Source organism: Salmo trutta, chromosome 5, assembly GCF_901001165.1.
Source record: "Salmo trutta chromosome 5, fSalTru1.1, whole genome shotgun sequence".
NCBI classification, from domain to species: domain Eukaryota; kingdom Metazoa; phylum Chordata; class Actinopteri; order Salmoniformes; family Salmonidae; genus Salmo; species Salmo trutta.
Genome location: NC_042961.1, coordinates 50480626 through 50500243, shown reverse-complemented (window position 1 = coordinate 50500243; position 19618 = coordinate 50480626). Strand labels below are relative to the sequence as shown.

Genomic DNA, 19618 nt, shown 5'->3' with positions numbered 1-19618 from the left:
TGGATTTTGGCCTACATTCTACAAATGTTCTCATCGATGAAACATTTGATCTCAATACTGTTTTCTGTTCCCAAAACTAGAATATGTTATGAACAGAGTGGACTACGTTTTGTAGACTTTAGCCTTTGCCAAAGTTTTTAAAAATGGTGTTGTTTAGGAGCGCAAAGTAGGCGTTCCCTAACGGAAATATGCAAATATTGACTAGAACTGGCCAATAGGATCTCGCTAGCTCGTGTTTGGCTCTGCCCACCTCCTTGCTTGTTCTGCCCACTATGACTCATCTGTTCCCATTGGAAACAACAGACTGCGGTCTGTCTTGGTTTAGTTATAAAATCTTTGATTATATATTCATTCAGACGTCACATCCAGCAAGTAGAGAAGGCAGGGAAAATGTGGATTTGGAGAAAGAGATGGCGGAAGCTGATGTGGATTTTGAATCAAGGAGTAGCGTACAGTGCTGAGAATGTTCCTTCTTATCTTGTAGCACTATGGGTTATTAATGAGGATTACCAATCTTGAATAATCCATTTGAGATATCCAAACTGGTGGAGAAAGTGCTGGGTAAATTGAAGGCTGTGAGAATTACGAGAGGCTGGCTTGTTTAGATTTCTTGTATTTCTGAGGATCAGAAGGAACGTGTGTTGCGTCTTACCCGAATTGAGAAGTTTGACGTGTCGTGTGTTTGACGCGTCTTCGGAACACGGCACCGCTAAGGGGGTAATACCTGGCGTCACGTGGGAAGTCTGTTACGGAGAGGAAAAATATTCCTGGAGTGATTGACGCACGTCGGATGAATCGTGTGTGTGTGTGTGTGTGTGTGTGTGTGTGTGTGTGTGTGTGGGGAGGGGAGGGGGTCAAGTCTATTTTAGTTTTTTTGATATGGAGTCTCCCTACTCAAGTGCAGTTGTGATATATAAACTACAGGGCCGAGCATTTACCCCAAGACCGATTCAGTGTGATCACTGTAAAGCTTATGAACATGTTTCAATCAAGTGTTTGCAGAAGGGAGAAGCTGAGATGTGGAACAATTTTAAAAGTGATAAAAAATGTAACATGTTGCAATTGTGGTGGGAACCATGAAGCTTCTTTGGAATGCCTGACCAGGGTAGAAGAGAATTTGGCCAAAGTCCGGGTTTCCCAAAGCATTTCATATGCAGCGGCTGTTAAGTGTTCAAATGGTACTCCTAAAGAGTCCATGGTGTCATGGTGGTGGATAGGCCTTTGCTGCAGAGTTTGCCTTTCACCAGCAGGACCCATATGGTGGACTGTGTGGCCTTCATAGCTATGGTGATTAATGGCACTACCAAGGTGGAGAGGAAATTCCAGAAAATAGATATCATTGTGGATGCGGCAGAGAGGTTCCTGGGACTGAACTGAAAGACTTCTCGGCGGAGGAGTTGCATGGAGTATTGTCACCAGCCATATCACCCTCTCGGGTCCTAGAGCCTGAGAAGGGAAATATGGAGATTTGAAGGAAGGAAGTGTGAGTTTAAGGGCTCTATTTCACTTTATTAGAGGAACAGGACTAATGAGGAGAATTTAATGTAGTTAGGCCATGACTGGTCTCACACTCCAGTACAGTAGGTGGCGATGTATGCACCTTAAGTTGGATGCGATCTGCCAACCCAATACTGAAGAAGAGAAGGCGGGAGAACCCAGCGTGTTTTTAATTCTAACATTAATAAACTCTTATGATCAAAGTCAGTGTAATAGATACAGAATAGCAACCTCGAGAGTTGCATGTTTTCTGTTTGTATTGCTAGGTAAGCACTTATTGTAGCCTTGTCGTTAACTTATCCAGCAATCTCAGAAGAAACGCTTTGTTAGCCTAGCTAGCTACAAAGTTGTCTACAAAGTTGGCTTGGGAAGTGAGCTAAAGCTAACTAGCTATTCTAAGTATAAAAATCGACCTAAATTCGGACGGGACAATATGGCAACTAAGAAGTCATCTGAAATGGGTAATTACTTTAGTCTATTTGGTTTCCAACAGTTTTCTCTTTGCATTTACAGCTCGTGAGCTAACACTAGGAGAAGCAATCATTAACTGCAAAGAAACAGTAGGTAGCTATTGCGGGTTAGCCAGCCCAAAACAAACAAGCTGATGGTTGCCCCTAGCTAGCTATATCAGTACAGTAGTCTCCTAAAACAATACGGCTAGTCACAGTGTTAGTAAAAGCAAAGTGCCATTGACAGTTTACTTAGTTTTACAGCCAGTCAATACAGGTGTCTTTACCAACCATGATATAATTATAAGGGCTTGTAGAAAATGGTTGCTTACAACTACTTGAATTTGAAGTAAAGTAGGAAGATGAATTACACCCTAACCATCTTAAAGGGATAGTTCACCCAAATTACAAAAATTACATATTGGTTCCTTCCCCTTTAAAACAGCACTGTTACCATGGTTACTCCATGGATTTTCAGTATGAGGGAATCCACCCTAAAAAAGACGCAATAGTCTCTAAAAGCCAGACTGTTGAATAAAATTATATTTACATTTACTTTACCGGTTGTACATGTTGGTGCTTTTGGCGGTAGGAGGTGGAGATAGGGTATCCACAGGAAAGTGTTGTTTACTTGACTTTTTGCGGTGCCGATAGGTTCTGTCGCTTGTATTTTCAATCTCTTGACGCATTGCACGTGATGCACAATATGTAAACAATAGTCGATATTAGAGGTCGACCGATTATGATTTTTCAACGCTGATGCCGATTTATTGGAGGACCCAAAAAAAGCCGGTACCGATTAATCAGCCGATTGTTATATATATATATATATATATATGTATATGTGTGTATATGTGTATATGTATGTGTGTATATGTATGTGTGTGTGTAATAATGACAATTACAACAATACGGAATGAACAATGAACACTTATTTTAACTTAATATAATACATCAATAAAATCAATTTAGTCTCAAATAAATAATGAAACGCGTTCAATTTGGTTTAAATAATCCAAAAGTAAAGTGTTGGAAAATAAAGTAAAAGTTCAATATGTGCTAACGTTTAAGTGCCTTGCTCAGAACATGAGAACATATGAAAGCTGGTGGTTCCTTTTAACATGAGTCTTCAATATTCCCAGGTAAGAAGTTTTAGGTTGTAGTTATTATAGGACTATTTCTATTTATACCATTTGTATTTCATATACCTTTGACTATTGGATGTTCTAATAGGTACTTTAGTATTGCCAGCCTAATCTCGGGAGTTGATAGGCTTGAAGTCATAAACAGCGCAATGCTTGAAGCATTGCAAAGAGCTGCTGGCAAACGCAGTAAAGTGCTGTTTGAATGAATGCTTACGAGCCTGCTGGTGCCTACCACCGCTCAGTCCGACTTCTCTATCAAATCACAGACTTAATTATAATAACATACAGAAATACGAGCCTTAGGTCATTAATATGGTAAAATCCGGAAACTATCATTTAGAAAACAAAACGTTTATTCTTTCAGTGAAATACGGAACCGTTCCGTATTTTATCTAACGGGTGGTATCCATAAGTCTAAATATTGCTGTACATTGCACAACCTTCAATGTTATGTCATAATTACGTAAAAATCTGGCAAATTAGTTCACAACGAGCCAGGCGGCCCAAGCTGTTGCATATACCCTGACTCTGCGTGCAATGAACGCAAGAGAAGTGACACAATTTTCCTAGTTTAATATTGCCTGCTAACATGAATTTCTTTTAACTAAATATGCAGGTTTAAAAAAATATTCTTCTGTGTATTGATTTTAAGAAAGGCTTATGGTGCATCGACAGTGCTTTTTTTAAACCATGTTTATGGTTAGGTACACATTGGTGCATCGACAGTGCTTTTTTTTGCGAATGCGCTTGTTAAATCACCCGTTTGGCGAAGTAGGCTGTGATTCAATGATCAATTAACCTGTTGAGCTCTGGCACCGCATCGATTATATGCAATGCAGGACAAGCTAGATAAACTAATAATATCATCAACCATGTGTAGTTAACTAGTGATTATGTGAAGATTGATAGTTTTTTTTATAAGATATGTTTAATGCTAGCTAGCACCTTACCTTGGCTCCTTGCTGCACTCGCATAACAGGTAGTCAGCCTGCCACGCAGTCTTCTCGTGGAGTGCAATGTAATCGGCCATGATCGGTGTCCAAAAATGCAGATTACCGATTGTTATGAAAACTTGAAATCGGCCCTAATTAATCGGCCATTCCGCTTAATCGGTCGACCTCTAGTCGATATGTCACCAAACCTAGTCGACTGAAGCACGTTTCCTCGCAATCAGCTGGAAGTGTTTGCCATTCGGTATGTGGTTTGGTTAGGCTTGGCCATATTGTGCAAGCGTTTGTCAATTGCTTCAGTATTGAAAACAAAAACCGGAAATAAAAACTGATATACAGACCAGTGTACTGAAGGTCAGGTTGATGATACTTCCCTGTGGATATGTTGTATCAGATTACCTCTGACATAGGGACAAAATTGGCAGACAATAGGTAAAGTAAGTGGAATTTAAGTTTGTTCAACATTCTGACTTGTAATTGAACTGTTCGGAATTGCTGAGCCTACATGATAGAGATGAGTGTAACTATTTCACACTCGGATTGTAAAAGAGGATATCGATGGACAATGTCTGGCACTGTTTCCACATGCTAACGTTTTAGCATTTGTGTTACAAATCTCATTCAAGTCATGGGACCAATATTAGCTTTTTTTTTTGTGCATCATGTCCAAATCATCCAAAATTATCTGAAATTGATTGTGAAGCTCAACAAAGTCACTTATATGATTTAAACACGACGCTCGAAAAAGGCTAACACCCAGTCACTCTTCTAGTACTGAGCGATTAACCGAAATGTCAGTTATTTTTTGTTTTTTAAACAACTAATTGACTGATTTCGGATCAATTATTAGAATAGTTTTTTTCTTTTTCTGTGAGCTCAATGTGCACATTGCAGTTTCTGTAGAGATAAATCAGATCAAGCTTGAACTGTGCGACGTAGTAGGGAGTTGTAGTTTCCAACAGGCCAATATTCTACATAATTACCACGTTTTCTGCATTAAATGAACTACAATGACAATCCCTTGCACGCCTACTCCGGTATGTTTCTCTTTTATGCCTGCTACGTTAGGTTAGTGTGGGGCAGACAAGGAGAGAGAAGAGAGAAGAATGTGCGATCGAGAGGGATAGAGAGCAGTTGCTTCGAGGTATCTTTACCTGGAAATACATGATCTAGGTGATTGATAGTTATAAAGGTATGCCTTATTTACTTTGAAGAACTATTAAAATAGTGATTTGTCAGACAGCATAGCCAGCAGCTCTATAGAGATGATGACTTGGAATTAAATAAAGTCTGTAGCTCAGTTGGTAGAGCATGGTGTTTGCAACGCCAGGGTTGTGGGTTCGATTCCCACGGGGGGCCAGCACAGAAAAAAAAAAATGGATGAAATGTATGCATTCACTACTGTAAGTCGCTCTGGATAAGAGCGTCTGCTAAATGACTAAAATGTTAAAAAAATGTAAAACCAATGTAATATACACAACAACTGGAATGTGAATAAGTGATAGGCAGTAATGGGACTTTTATTTAAAGATTATTTTATCAAACCGAACCGACCTCAAAAGGCACTTCGCTCAGCGTTACTTTCCTCTCTATCTCTCCCCTCAGACATCTTCCTTTCCTTCTCCTCCCTACGCCTCCTGGCCCCTCCCATCCGGCTGGTCTCTGCTGCCATGTGGAAGGTGATGAAGCAACGCGATGTGATGCATTATGGGACGCTGGAGGAGTTTGTGACATCCTGCTGTGAGACTGTCCCTGGCCTGCTCACTTCTAGACACCAGGCCAAGCTGGCTCTGGGGCTGAGATCACGGGTGTGTGTGTGTGTGTGGAGGATGATATTGTTGACCCATGGCCATAAGTCTTTGGACAGTTGTGTTGTAGTAAAAATGGGTTGCATTCATTTGGCACCAAATTGTTGAAAACCTGAACTTGTCCGATAAGAAAAGCTCAATTTAGTTTTCTGTTGCTATGTTGCGACTTAATGAATATTACCCTGTATGTGCTTCCACTGTCAGACTGTTCAGTCCTTAATTATCATGTCTCTGGTCATTTGTAGCTGATCTTAGAGCTGTGCAATGGCTCAGACCCACCAGATCCAGCGGTTATCCTTCCCCAGCTGGAAAGGATCCGTGCCCCCACCACGTCCTCTGCCCTGGTGAGTGACAGTCAGTTCTCTGTACTGCAAGACGGGTGTGGTATTTCAATGGTCTTTCATCACTTCACTGCTTTGTACCCAAGGAAGGATTTTGTGAGAAATACAGTATGTTTGCTGTAAGTGATGTCTTTGCATGCCTATGTTTCAGAAAAAGGATGTGAAGATTGAAACAGCAGTGACCAACCTCCGGGACCTGGTTGAAAGCTTTCTGAAAGACCCCACAGAGAGAGAACTATTCTACAAGGTCAGACTGTGGCTTTGTTTTGTTTGACTCAGCAGCTTTTCGGGGCAGCAGGTAGCCTAGCTGTTAGAGAGGCGAGCCAGCAACAGGAGGGCTGCCCTGTCGAATCCCGGGTCTGACCGAAAATATCAGTCAGGAAGTGAGTTGGCCAACCGGAGGGTTGCTAGTATCAAATCCTAGATTGCATTGTCTACTGTTGTGCCCTTGAGCAAGGCACTTAACTCCCACAACAACAGCTCCCCGGGCACCCAGTGTGGCAGCCCCCCACACCTCTCCCCCCAAAACACTGTATGTGTGTCTTTTTAGAGGGGTTGGGTTAAAACAGGAAGTAACATTTTGGTTGGACCCTGTGTGCAATTGAACAATAAAGTTATCTTAATTATAGACCATTCACTGTAGCCTAATACGACCATCCTGGACTCGCAAGCTTACATTCTGTTTTGCTATGGTCGTGCAAGGCTACATCCACTGAGGAACTCAAATTCTCTGTCCCCCTCTCGTCTACCCCTTACAGGTGGAGTTTCCGTCAGAGTATGGGCCTCAGTTTGACCAGGAGCTGGAGAAACTGCTGTGGGAGTTCTTGCTCAGACTGGACCAGCTTCTCCCAGTGCCCAACCTGGCTCAGACGGTGTCGTGGCTCACTGCTGCCCCTCCTGTCCTGGAGGAGTGTGCGCAGGCTGCCTCCCAACCCCAGCTCCTGAGGACCCTGCTCCAGCACCAGATCTGCCTGGGACACCTGGATTCTGCAGGTGGGTCTACATAGGGCGCGTTCCAGGCCGACTACATTGCAGTCGCCAGCCAGATTTCACAACGCCTGGGATAGATGTTTAACATATCGGCTAACCTCATCTCTTTTGTTACCTCCTATCAGCTTCTCTCCCTCCGTGTATGGGCGACTACCTCCTCTCATCACTGTCTCTTCCTCCCTCTGGAAGAGTGCAGCAAAGTGTCCAATCAAGATCTAAGCCTGCCTCGGTTTCCACCCCAAGCCCTCTGTCTTTAACCCCATTAACTGATTACAGACAGACAAACTTGTCATCGTCTGTCGCACCTGTGATTGCCGGGATTTGCAACGAAGACCTTCCAGTCATGGCTTCAGCCAATAAGAGGGCAAGAACTTTCCAGGAAGATGTTAATATCCAATCGGTTTCAAGAGATGTGGAGGAGGACGCTGAGTCAACGGAGAGGTCAAAATATACATGGGTCAAAAGCAGAGAAGAGGAATCCGAAGAGGACGAGGAGATTATGGTCATGAGAAGAGGAAGGAAGAGGAGTGTGAGAGACAGAGGGAGTAAAAGAGTGCTCAGGAGTGGGCGTGGGGGGGGGTTTGTTAGAGATGAAGAGGAGGATATGACGAGCGGTAAAGATGGAGAGACTGAGAGAGACCTTCTTAGGGACTGTTTGGTCCAGTTGGGGATCGCAAACCTCAAGGTTCCGGAAGACCATCGCCTCTATTCTTACATCACATCCTGTCTGCTCAACAAACCCAGGGTGCTCATCCCCCGACTGACTTCAACAGACATCACTGCTCTTATGAGGTCACAACCTCCTTCCTGCAGCAACGGGACACCAACAGCAGGGGAAGGGAGCTCTCCATGGGGACAGAACAAGAGGCCAGAGTTGCTGGCGATAACGGCATGTCGGCTTCCTTCGACCTGGCAACGGAAGTTGAGTGACAGGTCATTGACCCTAGATATGGAGCTTCCAGCATCAGCTGACAAAGAGTAAGAGAAATACAGGTGCTGATTTAAACAACCAAGGATACTTTCCTATTCTAGCCTGGTTGCCAGATCTGGCTGTGCTTTCTGTAGTAAAATGATGTTCATTCATCGTTCCATATGTTCATCATCACATAAATGTAAGTGGCATGATGGCAAACAACTGTGTAATTGTTTAAAGCAGCAACAGATCGAGCAATCAGGCTAGTCAAATACCCACTAGTACTACAGTTTTATTTTTAATTGCTTTTATGCTATTTTCAGAAGTATGTTGTGACTTTTCAAAAGGCTTAGTACAAAACTCCAAACTGGTAACACTTGTAACGCAGAAGGTCTCATATTCAGAACTTCATTCTACGTTCATTTTGAAGACAACTTTCACCACACAACCATTAAAGGTGCCACACCTTGAATTTCTCCCCTATGTGGAAGCTAGGTGAATTGTAACAGTACTTGGCAGCGTTCAAAATACTGAAATTGAGCAAACCTTGTAGAATTTTAGCAACCAGGAAATTACAGAGTGATTTCTACATTGGCCGCTTGACCAGATTTCCACTATATAACAGCCACGAAGTCAAAACAGCTTTCCCAATTTGACAACAGATGCCGCTTCGGGAGAAATCAATAGGCGAATATCACAGCCAATCACAACACTGGCGGGTAAGTAGTACTGAGAAACACTGTCATTCCACTATTACTGCAGATATATTATGGACTTTTACTGAAATTACAATGCAAAAATTATAAAAGATCCTATGTGTTGCACCTTTAATCCAAAATATACATTTACTGTGAAATACCTTGAACATTGCCAAAACACAACACTATGATCTCTTCTCAATTGAGTTATTGTAACTACCAGTTAATTCAATATCAAAAACTGCAAGACATGTTTCAAAATTGACCTTTGAATGTAATCTGCTACAAGTGTGATTGAAGACATCTTTCACGACCGTTGACGAAAAAAACCCGGATGTATTGTTCAGATATCATTACAACATAGGTGTACCACAGCGCTAATGTCAACAAAATGCATGTTGAGCTTTACTGCCTTAAAGTAGAGGAGCGATTGTCTGCACCATTTCTCGTTTTGTTAGAAATATTAATGTGTTGAACTCCAAACGGTCTATTCAATCAACTAACATACAGCTCTGACAAACATTAATATTCCACAAGAGCATTCAACCAGAGCTCTCTTCCCTGTCCCGAAAGCCAAAACGAACTCAAGGCAATGCCCAGTAGTACTGTATATAGAGCCATGATGGCATGGAACTCCCTGTCATCTCTAATCACTCAAGCAAGCTGCAAAATTAGCTTACATTTTTTTTATAAAACTGCACATTGCCTCTGACCTAAATAGCTGGTAGCATCTCCCTTCCGAGCACTTCTGGTGCTTGGGTTAAAGATAAGATGTGCCCTTGGCATTAGGATATCGGGACCTGCTTCGAGAAAGCAATTGTAAGCAAAGCCTCAGCGTAAGGACTTCAGTTTCCTCTAGGGTTGGTATAGGGACCTGTTCTCTTTACATTTTTATATTACTAATATTGGTTTATGTATTAAATCCTGTCATATTCATCTGAATGCAGACGATACGGTTACATATGCCAATGCACTGACTTGTATCAAGCTATGATAGAGCTGCAACCTGATTTTGTTGCATTACAGAAAGCCCTTGTTGATTTAAAACTTGGACTTAATGCGGGAAAACGAAATATGGTCTCTTAGTCACTGAAACATTTCTGGTCTACACGTTCACGCTTTGGATGGCTCTATCATCAAGTGGGTTCCGCCTATAAATATCTGGGCGTCTGGATTGATAAATATCTAACGTTTAAAAACAAAAAACGTACAGATGAGCTACTTAAAGAGCTAAGATTTAAAGGGGCTTCTTTTTAGAAATGGATTGTGCCTCTCCATGACCAGCAGGAAGCATATTGTACAGTCTCCTTCTCTGCCAGTTCTTGACTACGGTGACACCATTTACCAGAATGCAGCAGCCACTACTCTTAAACCATCGAATGCCGTCTACCATAGCGCCCTTCGCTTTATTACAGGCGAGGTTTTTTTTAATACTCATCAATGCATCGTGTGTCAGAAGGTCGGCAGGACCTCACTAAAGTCCCGTAGATCACTTCATTACTCTTTCCTTGTTTACAAAACTCTGCTCCTCCCGCTTCTAAATTATCTCACTTCCCTGTTTAAATATGAGATACCAAACCTGTTCGCAGGGTTGGTTAATTATTTGAGGTCCCACTTGTCTCCACAAACTTATTTTTGGGGGATTTTACCAAACTTTTCTCCAAATTTAAATTCTGGTCACGGTCGGTTGTGTGAGAGCCTGGGATCGATAGGGCAGTTTAAAACTGTTGTTAAGTGAGTTTACTACGTGTACTATTGTTTTAATTGACTATTATAACTTGTTAAAATAGCCTGATGTAATGTGTTTTTTTAATTACATTTTTGTCCTCAGGGCACAATTGCAAATGAGAAACTAGTCTCAATTGGGCTCCCCTGAATAAATACAAGTACTCATGTTTATGTATTTTTTTCTTCTCCATGCTCCGTATGATACTCTACTCTGCTTACTGACTAGGTGATGTGAGAATCGCTCAGCTTGTTTAAAGAACCTTGGTGTAGTGACAGAATAGCAGGGCCTGCCTGGTAGAGCATAGTATTATTGATGTATGGAATGTTAGTTAGGCTGAACTATATGAAAGTGTGTTCTTATTTCCATGTATGCAACTTTGTCCTTTGGGTGATTCCGTGTGTGACTGGTGGACGATACTGGGGTGGAAGGAAGGTGGTAATGTAAGACCAGTTGGTGAGGTGGAAACCATTAAGTTGAAACTTTAGCGGGAGGAGCGAGGAAACGCCACTCTATTCAAGATTGCTGCGTTCACCTCTGTTAACTGACCACGGTGGCTGAGGTGAACGCCTCCGCGGGAGCCAAGGCCCTTAGGTGTAACTCCCATCTGGTTCAGTTTATATGAGCAGGAGCCAAGCGGCTCCATCTGATTCACAGGAATCTTGTTAATTTCATGAGCAGGTCCAAGGCCTAGCACTGTACCTCAGATAACCCTTCATGGGCCGTGGACTGTAACGCGTTACACTGTACCTCAGATAACCCTTCATGGGCCGTGGACTGTAACGCGTTACACTGTACCTCAGATAACCCTTCATGGGCCGTGGACTGTAACGCGTTACACTGTACCTCAGATAACCCTTCATGGGCCGTGGACTGTAACGCGTTACACTGTACCTCAGATAACCCTTCATGGGCCGTGGACTGTAACAAGGCTGAAGGAATGTAGCTCATTATGAGCAGGGGTGAAGGAAGCGAAGTGAAGCCTGTATGTCTGATTTAGTTTAGTTCATTTTATTTTAGGAGCTGAATGGGGGTGAAGGACATTAGGTGAAGCCCTGTATGATTAAAAGTTCTATTCATTCTATGAACTGACGTAAGTGTAACTGTCTTGGATATTTATGAAAGTTGCATTTTACCTCATGGTAACTAACAAAAGGCCTACAAGTTTAAGAGATGACATGTTACCGTAAGAAACCCATTGCGGGTGGTAACTGTAAAAAGTCCATACCCCAGGATACCCATTACAAGCGGTCCTATAGGAAACAAGGTAGCTTTATTCACGTCAGGGACATTTAGCAAAAACGTATCATCCACTTTGCAACGCACCTTTTATTGTATTTTTGTTTTTGTGTGTTGCACTTGCATTCAGTAGCATCTGAATCACATGATTATGAAAGTGTATTTTAAATGTATGTAATTCTGTCCTTGTGATGCACTTGTCTGTTAATGTTCTGTATCTTGTTTTGTGTGGACTCCAGGAAGAGTAGCTGCTGCTTTAGTAGTAGCTAATGGGGATCTGAATAAAATACCCCCAAAAATACTACTGTAATCAAATGGAAGAAACAATGTTTAGCAGGCCACTAGTTTGCATCAAGCCTGTCTTGAATTTTGGTAATACTTTAGGTTCTCATTGACATCACAGTAAATGTCCTCATTGGTCATACTTTAGCTTCTCATTGACATCACAGTAAATGTCCTCATTGGTCATACTTTAGCTTCTCATTGACATCGCAGTAAATGTCCTCATTGGTCATACTTTAGCTTCTCATTGACATCACAGTAAATGTCCTCATTGGTCATACTTTAGCTTCTCATTGACATCACAGTAAATGTCCTTATTGTTCATGCACCTGGGGATAAACCTTTTGGCACGGCGAATCCAAGCCTGACATTCTGTAGGTCTGGATTAATGTCATTGCATACCTCATCCATGGCCTGAAGGAGGGTGGCATGCTCATGGGGATGTGTTCCTAATGTGTACAAAACATTAGAAACACCTGCTATTTTCATGACCGGCTTACCAGGTGAAGCTTTGATCCCTTATTGATGTCAATTCAATCAGTGTGGATGAAGGGGAGGAGGCAGGTTAAAGAAGCCTTGAGACAATCGAGCCATGGATTGTGTATGTGTGCCATTCAGAAAAGATGTAGGTGCTTTTGAACAGGGTATGGTAGTAGGTGCCAGGTGCACCGGTTTGTGTCAAGAACTGCAACGCTGCTGGGTTTTTCACACTTAACAATTTTCCATGTGTATCAGGAATGCTTTTGACACATTGTAGTCCATGTCCTGACAAATTGAAGCTGTTCTGAGGGTAATAAGGGGTGCAACTCAATATTAGGAAGGTGTTCCTAATGTTTTGTACACTCTAAGTTTCTACTTCACAAACGTACCTTTTCATTATGTAGTTCTCAATCTGTAGTAGACAAACCTGTAGGTTTACCAAACGGTTAAGTGATTATCAATTAAGAGCAGTTGGATTAAGTAAAATGTATTTTAACATAACAGAATCATATTAAAAGTAGTGTGAACATTGCATTGTGAAAGGCAATTACTTTATATGAACCTGTATTGCAATGTGGGACATGTATTTCTAGCTGAAACAGTGTTTGGTAAAATAGTGACCTATGATTGTGGGTTGTACTTAGTCAATTGAAAATGTGCTTAGCGTTTTGAAACTGCCGTTTTGATGATCTGTTGAGGTTTGTACTAAGTTGTGACCACATACTTGTGAAAATTGCACCGAAGCGACTGAAAAAAAACAAATCTAAAAATGCATAGTGCCATAACATTGATATTGTAAATGTCCAGTATTAGCAGAAATGTAGGACTTTTACTCATCGCTGTTTAGACCTCCAGGAACTGTGCATTGATCATTTCTGCATGCATGTACTCACAATTCTATGGTTAAGTGAGTACGTTATCGTTGCCCAGCTATTACCGTGTTATTCCAAGCCTTACGTGTCTCCATCTCGTTTCCATCTAGAAATATTAACTTCTCCAGTAACCGGTGACACGGAGGATGTCATTTGATATTGAGGATGAAGCGACAGAGAATTTCAAAAGGCAGTGTAAGTAGAGCCTTGGGAAGCAACTTTTATTATTAACCTTGTTTGCCCTCGTGCATCTACAGTTCCTGAAACCCCTGCAGTCTGTGCTCTGTCTCCCCCAGGTGTTTGTGAAGCCCTCCTACAGGTCCAAGCACAACACCCAAGTGCCCGACCCTCAGGGAGTTCTTTAAGCCCGGCATGGCCCGACGCCACCTGCCGTCTCACAGCAACGGACACAGATGACACTCAATAATTCACAGGTCTATGGCAAAATCATTTCTAGCCTGGTCCCAGCTCTGTTTGTGCCGTCATGACAATTTATATGGTCTGTTTGCTAGACATGGCAAAATCATTTCACCATTCACGGTAAGAAAATATTTAATAGTGACTGACTAGCATAGTTTTAATTTTCTTTGTATCTGAATCACTTTGGAATAAGCATTTTTTTTTTTAAACCTGGGTGACTTTTATTGTGAAGTCAGAAGGATTGACCTGTCACCAAAACTTCACTACCTGTGTGCTGTAATACTTGTCAGTTCAATTGGCCAACACGTTTTCTTTTAGGGGTGATAGAAATATGTTGACACATTGATAACTGAGGCAACAACTTGCACAAATTAGTTGAGGAGAAAAGAGTTATGCTAATTAGTTTGGCTATTATCTATAATTAGAGTTCAATTGTCCCTTTCTAATAACTAGATGCAGGATCTTCAAACAGCAAATAATGAATCAAAGGGAAATTTATCCATCTGCCAAATAATGTAGTTATTTTTCACACATCCAATGTCTTAGTGTGAAGAACTACAATGTAATTGTGTATAGTATAATAAATGTTGTATTCACTACTTCCCATATCTAGATTTATGAAGTCCAATAATCAAACATGTATGACAGTGTTAACTCTTGTTTATTAAGGCAATGTAGTTATAGTTCCTAATGGCTTGATGGTGGGACAGAGCTAAAACAGACATTTGGACCCTGCTTGTGAGCTCAAATGCTTAGTGTGCTGTGACAGTCTTTGAAGTGTAGTAATAATACATTGTGTTAACCCAATACACAGTATAGAGCCCACTGAAAAACATACCAACAACATCAGTAATAATCTCAGCAGTGGTGTCAACACTGTCCACTTCCTGCCTTTAGTGTCCACATGTCACTAGTCTTAGAGGATTCCATTTCTCTGCAACGTAGAGTAAATCTACCTGTCTTACAGTCCATTCCTATATTACAAGCATTGTTTCCTTTGAGGGTCACAGTCAGTCAGCGTGACCAGATTCTATTGACACGTTCCAGCCCGACTAGTCTCACAACCTGCAGCTCATCCCTCCAGTCACAGTGATGGTCTCTCCAGTGATGTAGGACGCGTCCTTAGAGCACAGGAAGGCGATCACTCCACCGATCTCCTCTGGCTCCCCAACCCTGGGAGAATAATACACAAGTAACAAATCAAACAGACCACCATGGTGAACATGCATAAAGACAGCCAAATACAGATATGACGTCAATAACACTGCAACATTTCTTTCAATGTTCACAAGCAAATTCTACCAATTCAGTCACAATGGGTCAGACACATTTCTGGACACACTATATAAAAACAATAACACTTGAGGGTAAGAATGTACCCTAAACTAAACGATGTACCCTAAGAATGAAGTTGAAGGCAACCTTTTAATGCTAAGCTGCTTCTTGAACTCATCCACAATGTCTTCGTCCTGCCACAACTGAGAGAATAATAACACAGCATGATCAAAAACTCCCTTTGTATGAATGATAGGAGTGATATAAATAGAGGGTAAGCAAAAATGAAAAGAGTAAACCGGTAAAGATGACAATAGAAAGGGAGGGGATCCTCACTGCTTGGCTGAAGCGGGTCTTGATGACGCCAGGGGCCACACAGTTGACCCGGATGTGGCTCTGGGCCAGTTCTGGGGCCAAGGCTCTGGTTAGTCCTAATAGGGCCGTCTTACTCACACTGTAAGGACCCAGGGCCTGGTGGGGGGTCCAAAGGTCATGCTGAACAAATATTTCTTCATACTAATGCAAATTGATCTAATGTAACACTACACCCAAAAACAAATTGTGAGATGATCGACCCGAGAGCCGTTCAGAGGGAAAATCAGAGGAGCTTACCTGCATAGGCTGGTAGCCGGCGACAGAGGACACAAACACAACACTCCCGCCCCTAGAAAACACATACCTTGTAATTGGTATAGTTCACAAAACACCTTCCTACTTCATTATTTATATCTTCTCTCTCTCTCTCTCTCTCTCACCCCCTCTTTTCCATGTGAGGCACCACCAGTTGGGTCATAAGAAAGGCTGCCTTAACATTCACATCCAGGATCTGCGTGGAGAGAGCGGAGGTGAAAAGTACAGCATTAGAGCATGTAAACAAAGCATCTATGTTAAACCACATCTATGTTAAGCCAACCAATGAATACTTAAGCATCTATGTGAATGTGTGTAACCTTTATTTAACTAGGCAAGTCAGTTGAGAGCAAATTCTTATTTACAATGACGGCCTACCCCGGGCCAAACCCGGACGACGCTGGGCCAATTTTGCGCCGCCCTATGGGACTCCCAATCACGGCCGGGTGTGATGCAGCCTGGAATCGGACCAGGTGCAGTGACGCCTCTTGCACTGAGATGCAGTGTCGTAGACCGGTGCGCCACTCGGGAGGCCGACCCGGTTAAACCAACCAACGTATACTTAAGCGTTTACAGTTGAAGTCGGAAGTTTACATACACCTCAGCCAAATACATTTGAACTCAGTTTTTCACAATTCCTGAAAATGTCATCCTAGTAAGAATTCCCTCTCTTAGGCCAGTTAAGATCACAACTTTATTGTAATAATGTGAAATGTCAGAATAATAGTACAGTGATTTATTTCAGCTTTTATTTCATTCATCACATTCCCAGTGGGTCAGAAGTTTTTACATACACTCAATTAGTATTTGGTAGCATTGCCTTTAAATTGTTTAACTTGGGTCAAACATGTCGGGTAGCCTTCCACAAGCTTCCCACAATAAGTTGGGTGAATTTTGGCCCATTCCTCCTGACAGAGCTGGTGTAACTGAGTCAGGTTTGTAGGCCTCCTTGCTCGCACACGCTTTTTCAGTTCTGCCCACAAATTTTCTATAGGATTGAGGTCAGGGCTTTGTGATGGCTACTCCAATACCTTGACTTTGTTGTCCTTAAGCCATTTTGCCACAACTTTGGAAGTATGCTTGGGGTGATTGTCCATTTGGAAAACCAATTTGCGACCAAGCTTTAACTTTCTGACTGATGTCTTGAGATGTTGATTCAATATATCCACAATTTCCTTCCTCATGATGCCATCTATTTTGTGAAGTGCACCAGTCCCTCCTGCAGCAAAGCACCCTCACAACATGATGCTGCCACCCCTGTGCCTCACGGTTGGGGTGATGTTCTTCGGCTTGCAAGCCTCCCCCTTTTTACTCCAAACATAACGATGGTCATTATGGCCAAACAATTCTATTTTTGTTCATCAGACCAGAGGACATTTCTCCAAAAAGTACAATCTTTGTCCCCATGTGCAGTTGCAAACCGTAGTCTGGCTTTTTTATGGCGGTTTTGGAGCAGTGGATTCTTCCTTGCTGAGCGGCCTTTCAGGTTAAGTCGATATAGGACTCGTTTTACTGTGGATGTAGATAATTTTGTACCCGTTTCCTCCAGTATCTTCACAAGGTCCTTTGCTGTTGTTCTGGGATTGATTTGCACGTTTCGCACCAAAGTACGTTCATCTCTAGGAGACCGAACATGTCTCCTTCCTGAGCTGTATGACGGCTGCGTGGTCCCATGGTGTTTATACTTGCGTACTATTGTTTGTACAGATGAACGTGGTACCTTCAGGCGTTTGGAAATTGCTCCCAACGATGAACCAGATTTGTGGAGGTCTACACATTTTTTTCTGAGGTCTTGGCTAATTTCTATTGATTTTCCCATGATGTCAAGCAAAGAGGCACGGAGTTTGAAGGTAGGCCTTGAAATACATCCACAGGTACTCTTCCAATAGGCTAATTGACATCATTTGAGTCAATCAGAAGCTTCTAAAGCCATGACATAATTTTCTGGAATTTTACAAGCTGTTTAAAGGCACAGTCAACTTCTGACCCACTGGAATTGTGATACAGTGAATTATAAGTGAAATAATCTGTCTGTAAACAATTGTTGGAAAAATGACTTGTGTCACGCACAAAGCACATGTCCTAACCAACTTGCCAAAACTATAGTTTGTTAACAAGAAATTTGTGGAGTGGTTGAAAAACGAGTTTTAATGACTCCAACCTAAGTGTATGTAAACTTCGACTTCAACCAATGAATACTTATCACGTAGTTATTACACAACTTACTGAATACTTCAAATAACTTGTTACATTAAACTCAGGGAAATTTGGTACTGTTAGACACGTAACACTTTTGTAACATATTTTCATTGCATCAAGGCTTCAGTATATGGGACAGATTATAGGTCCAGTTGCTTTTCAAAACATTTGTAAGATGCTTGGACGCATAATGCACCTTATCCCAGACTGCTGCTGTGGAGTCCATGATGTTTCCAAAGAAAGGGTTGACTGCTGCGTTCGAGACCAGGATGTCTATACCGCCACAATGTTCCACTGTCTAAACAGAATGGAAAATAATAACACTGACATTCTGTAAGGGCATGTGACTGATGGCTGTGCCTGTGACCCTGTGTCAAGAAGTGAAAACTACAGTAACGGTGATGTACTGGAATGTCACTGTGGTGAAGCTGAGTGATGGTGGTCACATAATTTGAAGGTGTGTAATTTGAATACGATATTGTCATGTGATGATCAACTGGTGTCCACTCTGTGCACCTTCTAGAATAGGAGCAAAATGTATTGGCTCTTTCTTTACCATGTTAACCAGTCTTTCTCTGTCTTCACTTTTCCCAACGTTGCAAGTCGTCCCGGTCACCTGTATCTTCTCACTCTGCAGCTGTGCCACGGCCTTGTCCACGTTGGACTGACGTCTGCTGCTCACCACAACGTGAGCCCCTCTCTGACCGAGAGCCTGAGCTGCAGCCAGACCAATTCTGGAAGACAAGAAGTAGAAGAAGAAGACACAGTCAGTAGGAGAAGGATGATATATAGGGCCCAGAGCTTTCCCTGACTGTGTGGCCTGACCACGAAAAACTCTGGCCCCTATTCTCTAGACACTTGTTATGGCTTATAGGCTAACTAGGTGCCCAGAGTTTTTCCAGGTCAGGACCATAGAGCAGGAGGGTAATTCACTATAAACAAATGAAATACATCCCCAGCAAAACAGCACAGCTATTCCTTACCCATCAGTGGAGGCAGTCACTATGGCAACCTTCCCTGCAAGACTGCTTGGAGACCCAGCAAGACTGCCCCCAGACATCTTTCTTGTTTGACCTGCGACAGGATTGGTCAAAAAGCACCGGCTAACAAAACACCTCAGCATTACCTGGACAGAGAGAAGATTTCTCAACGCCCACACACACAGTAGACACAAAAATGCAGGTGCCAATCCACAAGTGAACCTTTCAAAACATTATGCCTTAGTTCCTAGGTCCCTTAGTTATTGCATTGCTTTATCCATGATGTCTTTATATGCCTCCTTATTGTGGCTATCAGTGTCTAGACCTCGGGTTATGAAGAGCAGAAATTAGGTGAAAGTTGAATTGTGCAAGAATACAAGTAGTACAGTGTTATGTTGAATTCAAAATACAATGATATGACCTTACCTTTGCCCTTCTGATCAGTAACGGCTACATGTAGCACCAATAACCAAGGTTTGGCGTACTGTTGGTTAACAAATTGTAAGTTCAAAGTATCTCTGTGCAAAGTCCTTTACGTCCAGTGACAGAAGACAGGAACAAAAACACGAGTTTACAGACGACGTTTCCGGTACTTTTCCAAAGTAAAAGTCCTATCCTGGGTGTAGTGCTTTATTTCCAACTGCGTCTATTGACATTGCGCCTGTACTGTCGTCTATACGGCAGCCTATACTCCATTCAAACATAATCCAAAAACCCGCAGCAA

The 19618-nt window shown here is 42.1% G+C and overlaps 2 protein-coding genes across 9 annotated transcripts; one reads left to right on the top strand and one right to left on the bottom strand.

Annotated features, from left to right (window-relative positions):
• The first annotated feature begins 351 nt into the window (after positions 1-351).
• LOC115194400 (uncharacterized) lies at positions 352-14407 on the top strand. Of its 7 annotated transcripts, XR_003878357.1 has the most exons (9): positions 353-1958; positions 5110-5233; positions 5647-5849; positions 6095-6193; positions 6342-6437; positions 6949-7183; positions 7306-8158; positions 13501-13585; positions 13666-14407. XR_003878357.1 is itself a non-coding variant. In XM_029754067.1 (8 exons), the coding sequence occupies exons 1-7, from the start codon at positions 1931-1933 to the stop codon at positions 8778-8780; spliced, it is 1539 nt and encodes a 512-aa protein (XP_029609927.1). In that variant the 5' UTR covers positions 352-1930; the 3' UTR covers positions 8781-8812; positions 13501-14407. The 7 variants fall into 7 exon arrangements, 4 of the variants coding, with proteins under 4 accessions (XP_029609927.1, XP_029609926.1, XP_029609929.1 ...); XR_003878356.1 differs by lacking the exon at positions 5110-5233 and having other exon boundaries at positions 352-1958; positions 13687-14407; XR_003878355.1 differs by lacking the exon at positions 5110-5233 and having other exon boundaries at positions 352-1958.
• Positions 14408-14452: 45 nt separating this feature from the next.
• On the bottom strand, positions 14453-19461 carry LOC115194402 (dehydrogenase/reductase SDR family member 4). Of its 2 annotated transcripts, none has more exons than XM_029754070.1 (9): positions 19321-19461; positions 18898-19040; positions 18471-18648; positions 18111-18212; positions 15841-15911; positions 15698-15749; positions 15422-15556; positions 15209-15288; positions 14453-14983 (listed from the first exon to the last, which is right to left on the bottom strand). In XM_029754070.1, exons 2-9 carry the CDS (start codon positions 19035-19037, stop codon positions 14869-14871), a joined length of 873 nt encoding a protein of 290 aa, XP_029609930.1. In that variant the 5' UTR covers positions 19038-19040; positions 19321-19461; the 3' UTR covers positions 14453-14868. The 2 variants fall into 2 exon arrangements, with proteins under 2 accessions (XP_029609930.1, XP_029609931.1); XM_029754071.1 differs by having other exon boundaries at positions 15233-15288.
• Positions 19462-19618: the final 157 nt, after the last annotated feature.

Excerpts from the sequence above, each read along its gene's own strand:
- LOC115194400 (XM_029754066.1), top strand. The coding sequence starts at position 1,931 with ATGGCAACTAAGAAGTCATCTGAAATGG. Across the intron at positions 1,959-5,646 it reads TAAGAAGTCATCTGAAATGG|ACATCTTCCTTTCCTTCTCC; the intron begins GTAATTACTTTA and ends CTCTCCCCTCAG. Across the intron at positions 8,159-13,500 it reads CCAGCATCAGCTGACAAAGA|AAATATTAACTTCTCCAGTA; the intron begins GTAAGAGAAATA and ends GTTTCCATCTAG.
- LOC115194402 (XM_029754070.1), bottom strand. The coding sequence starts at position 19,037 with ATGCTGAGGTGTTTTGTTAGCCGGTGCTTTTTGACCAATCCTGTCGCA. Across the intron at positions 18,213-18,470 it reads GAGAAAGACTGGTTAACATG|ACAGTGGAACATTGTGGCGG; the intron begins GTAAAGAAAGAG and ends CATTCTGTTTAG. Across the intron at positions 14,984-15,208 it reads CCTTCAACTTCATTCTTAGG|GGTTGGGGAGCCAGAGGAGA; the intron begins GTACATCGTTTA and ends TTATTCTCCCAG.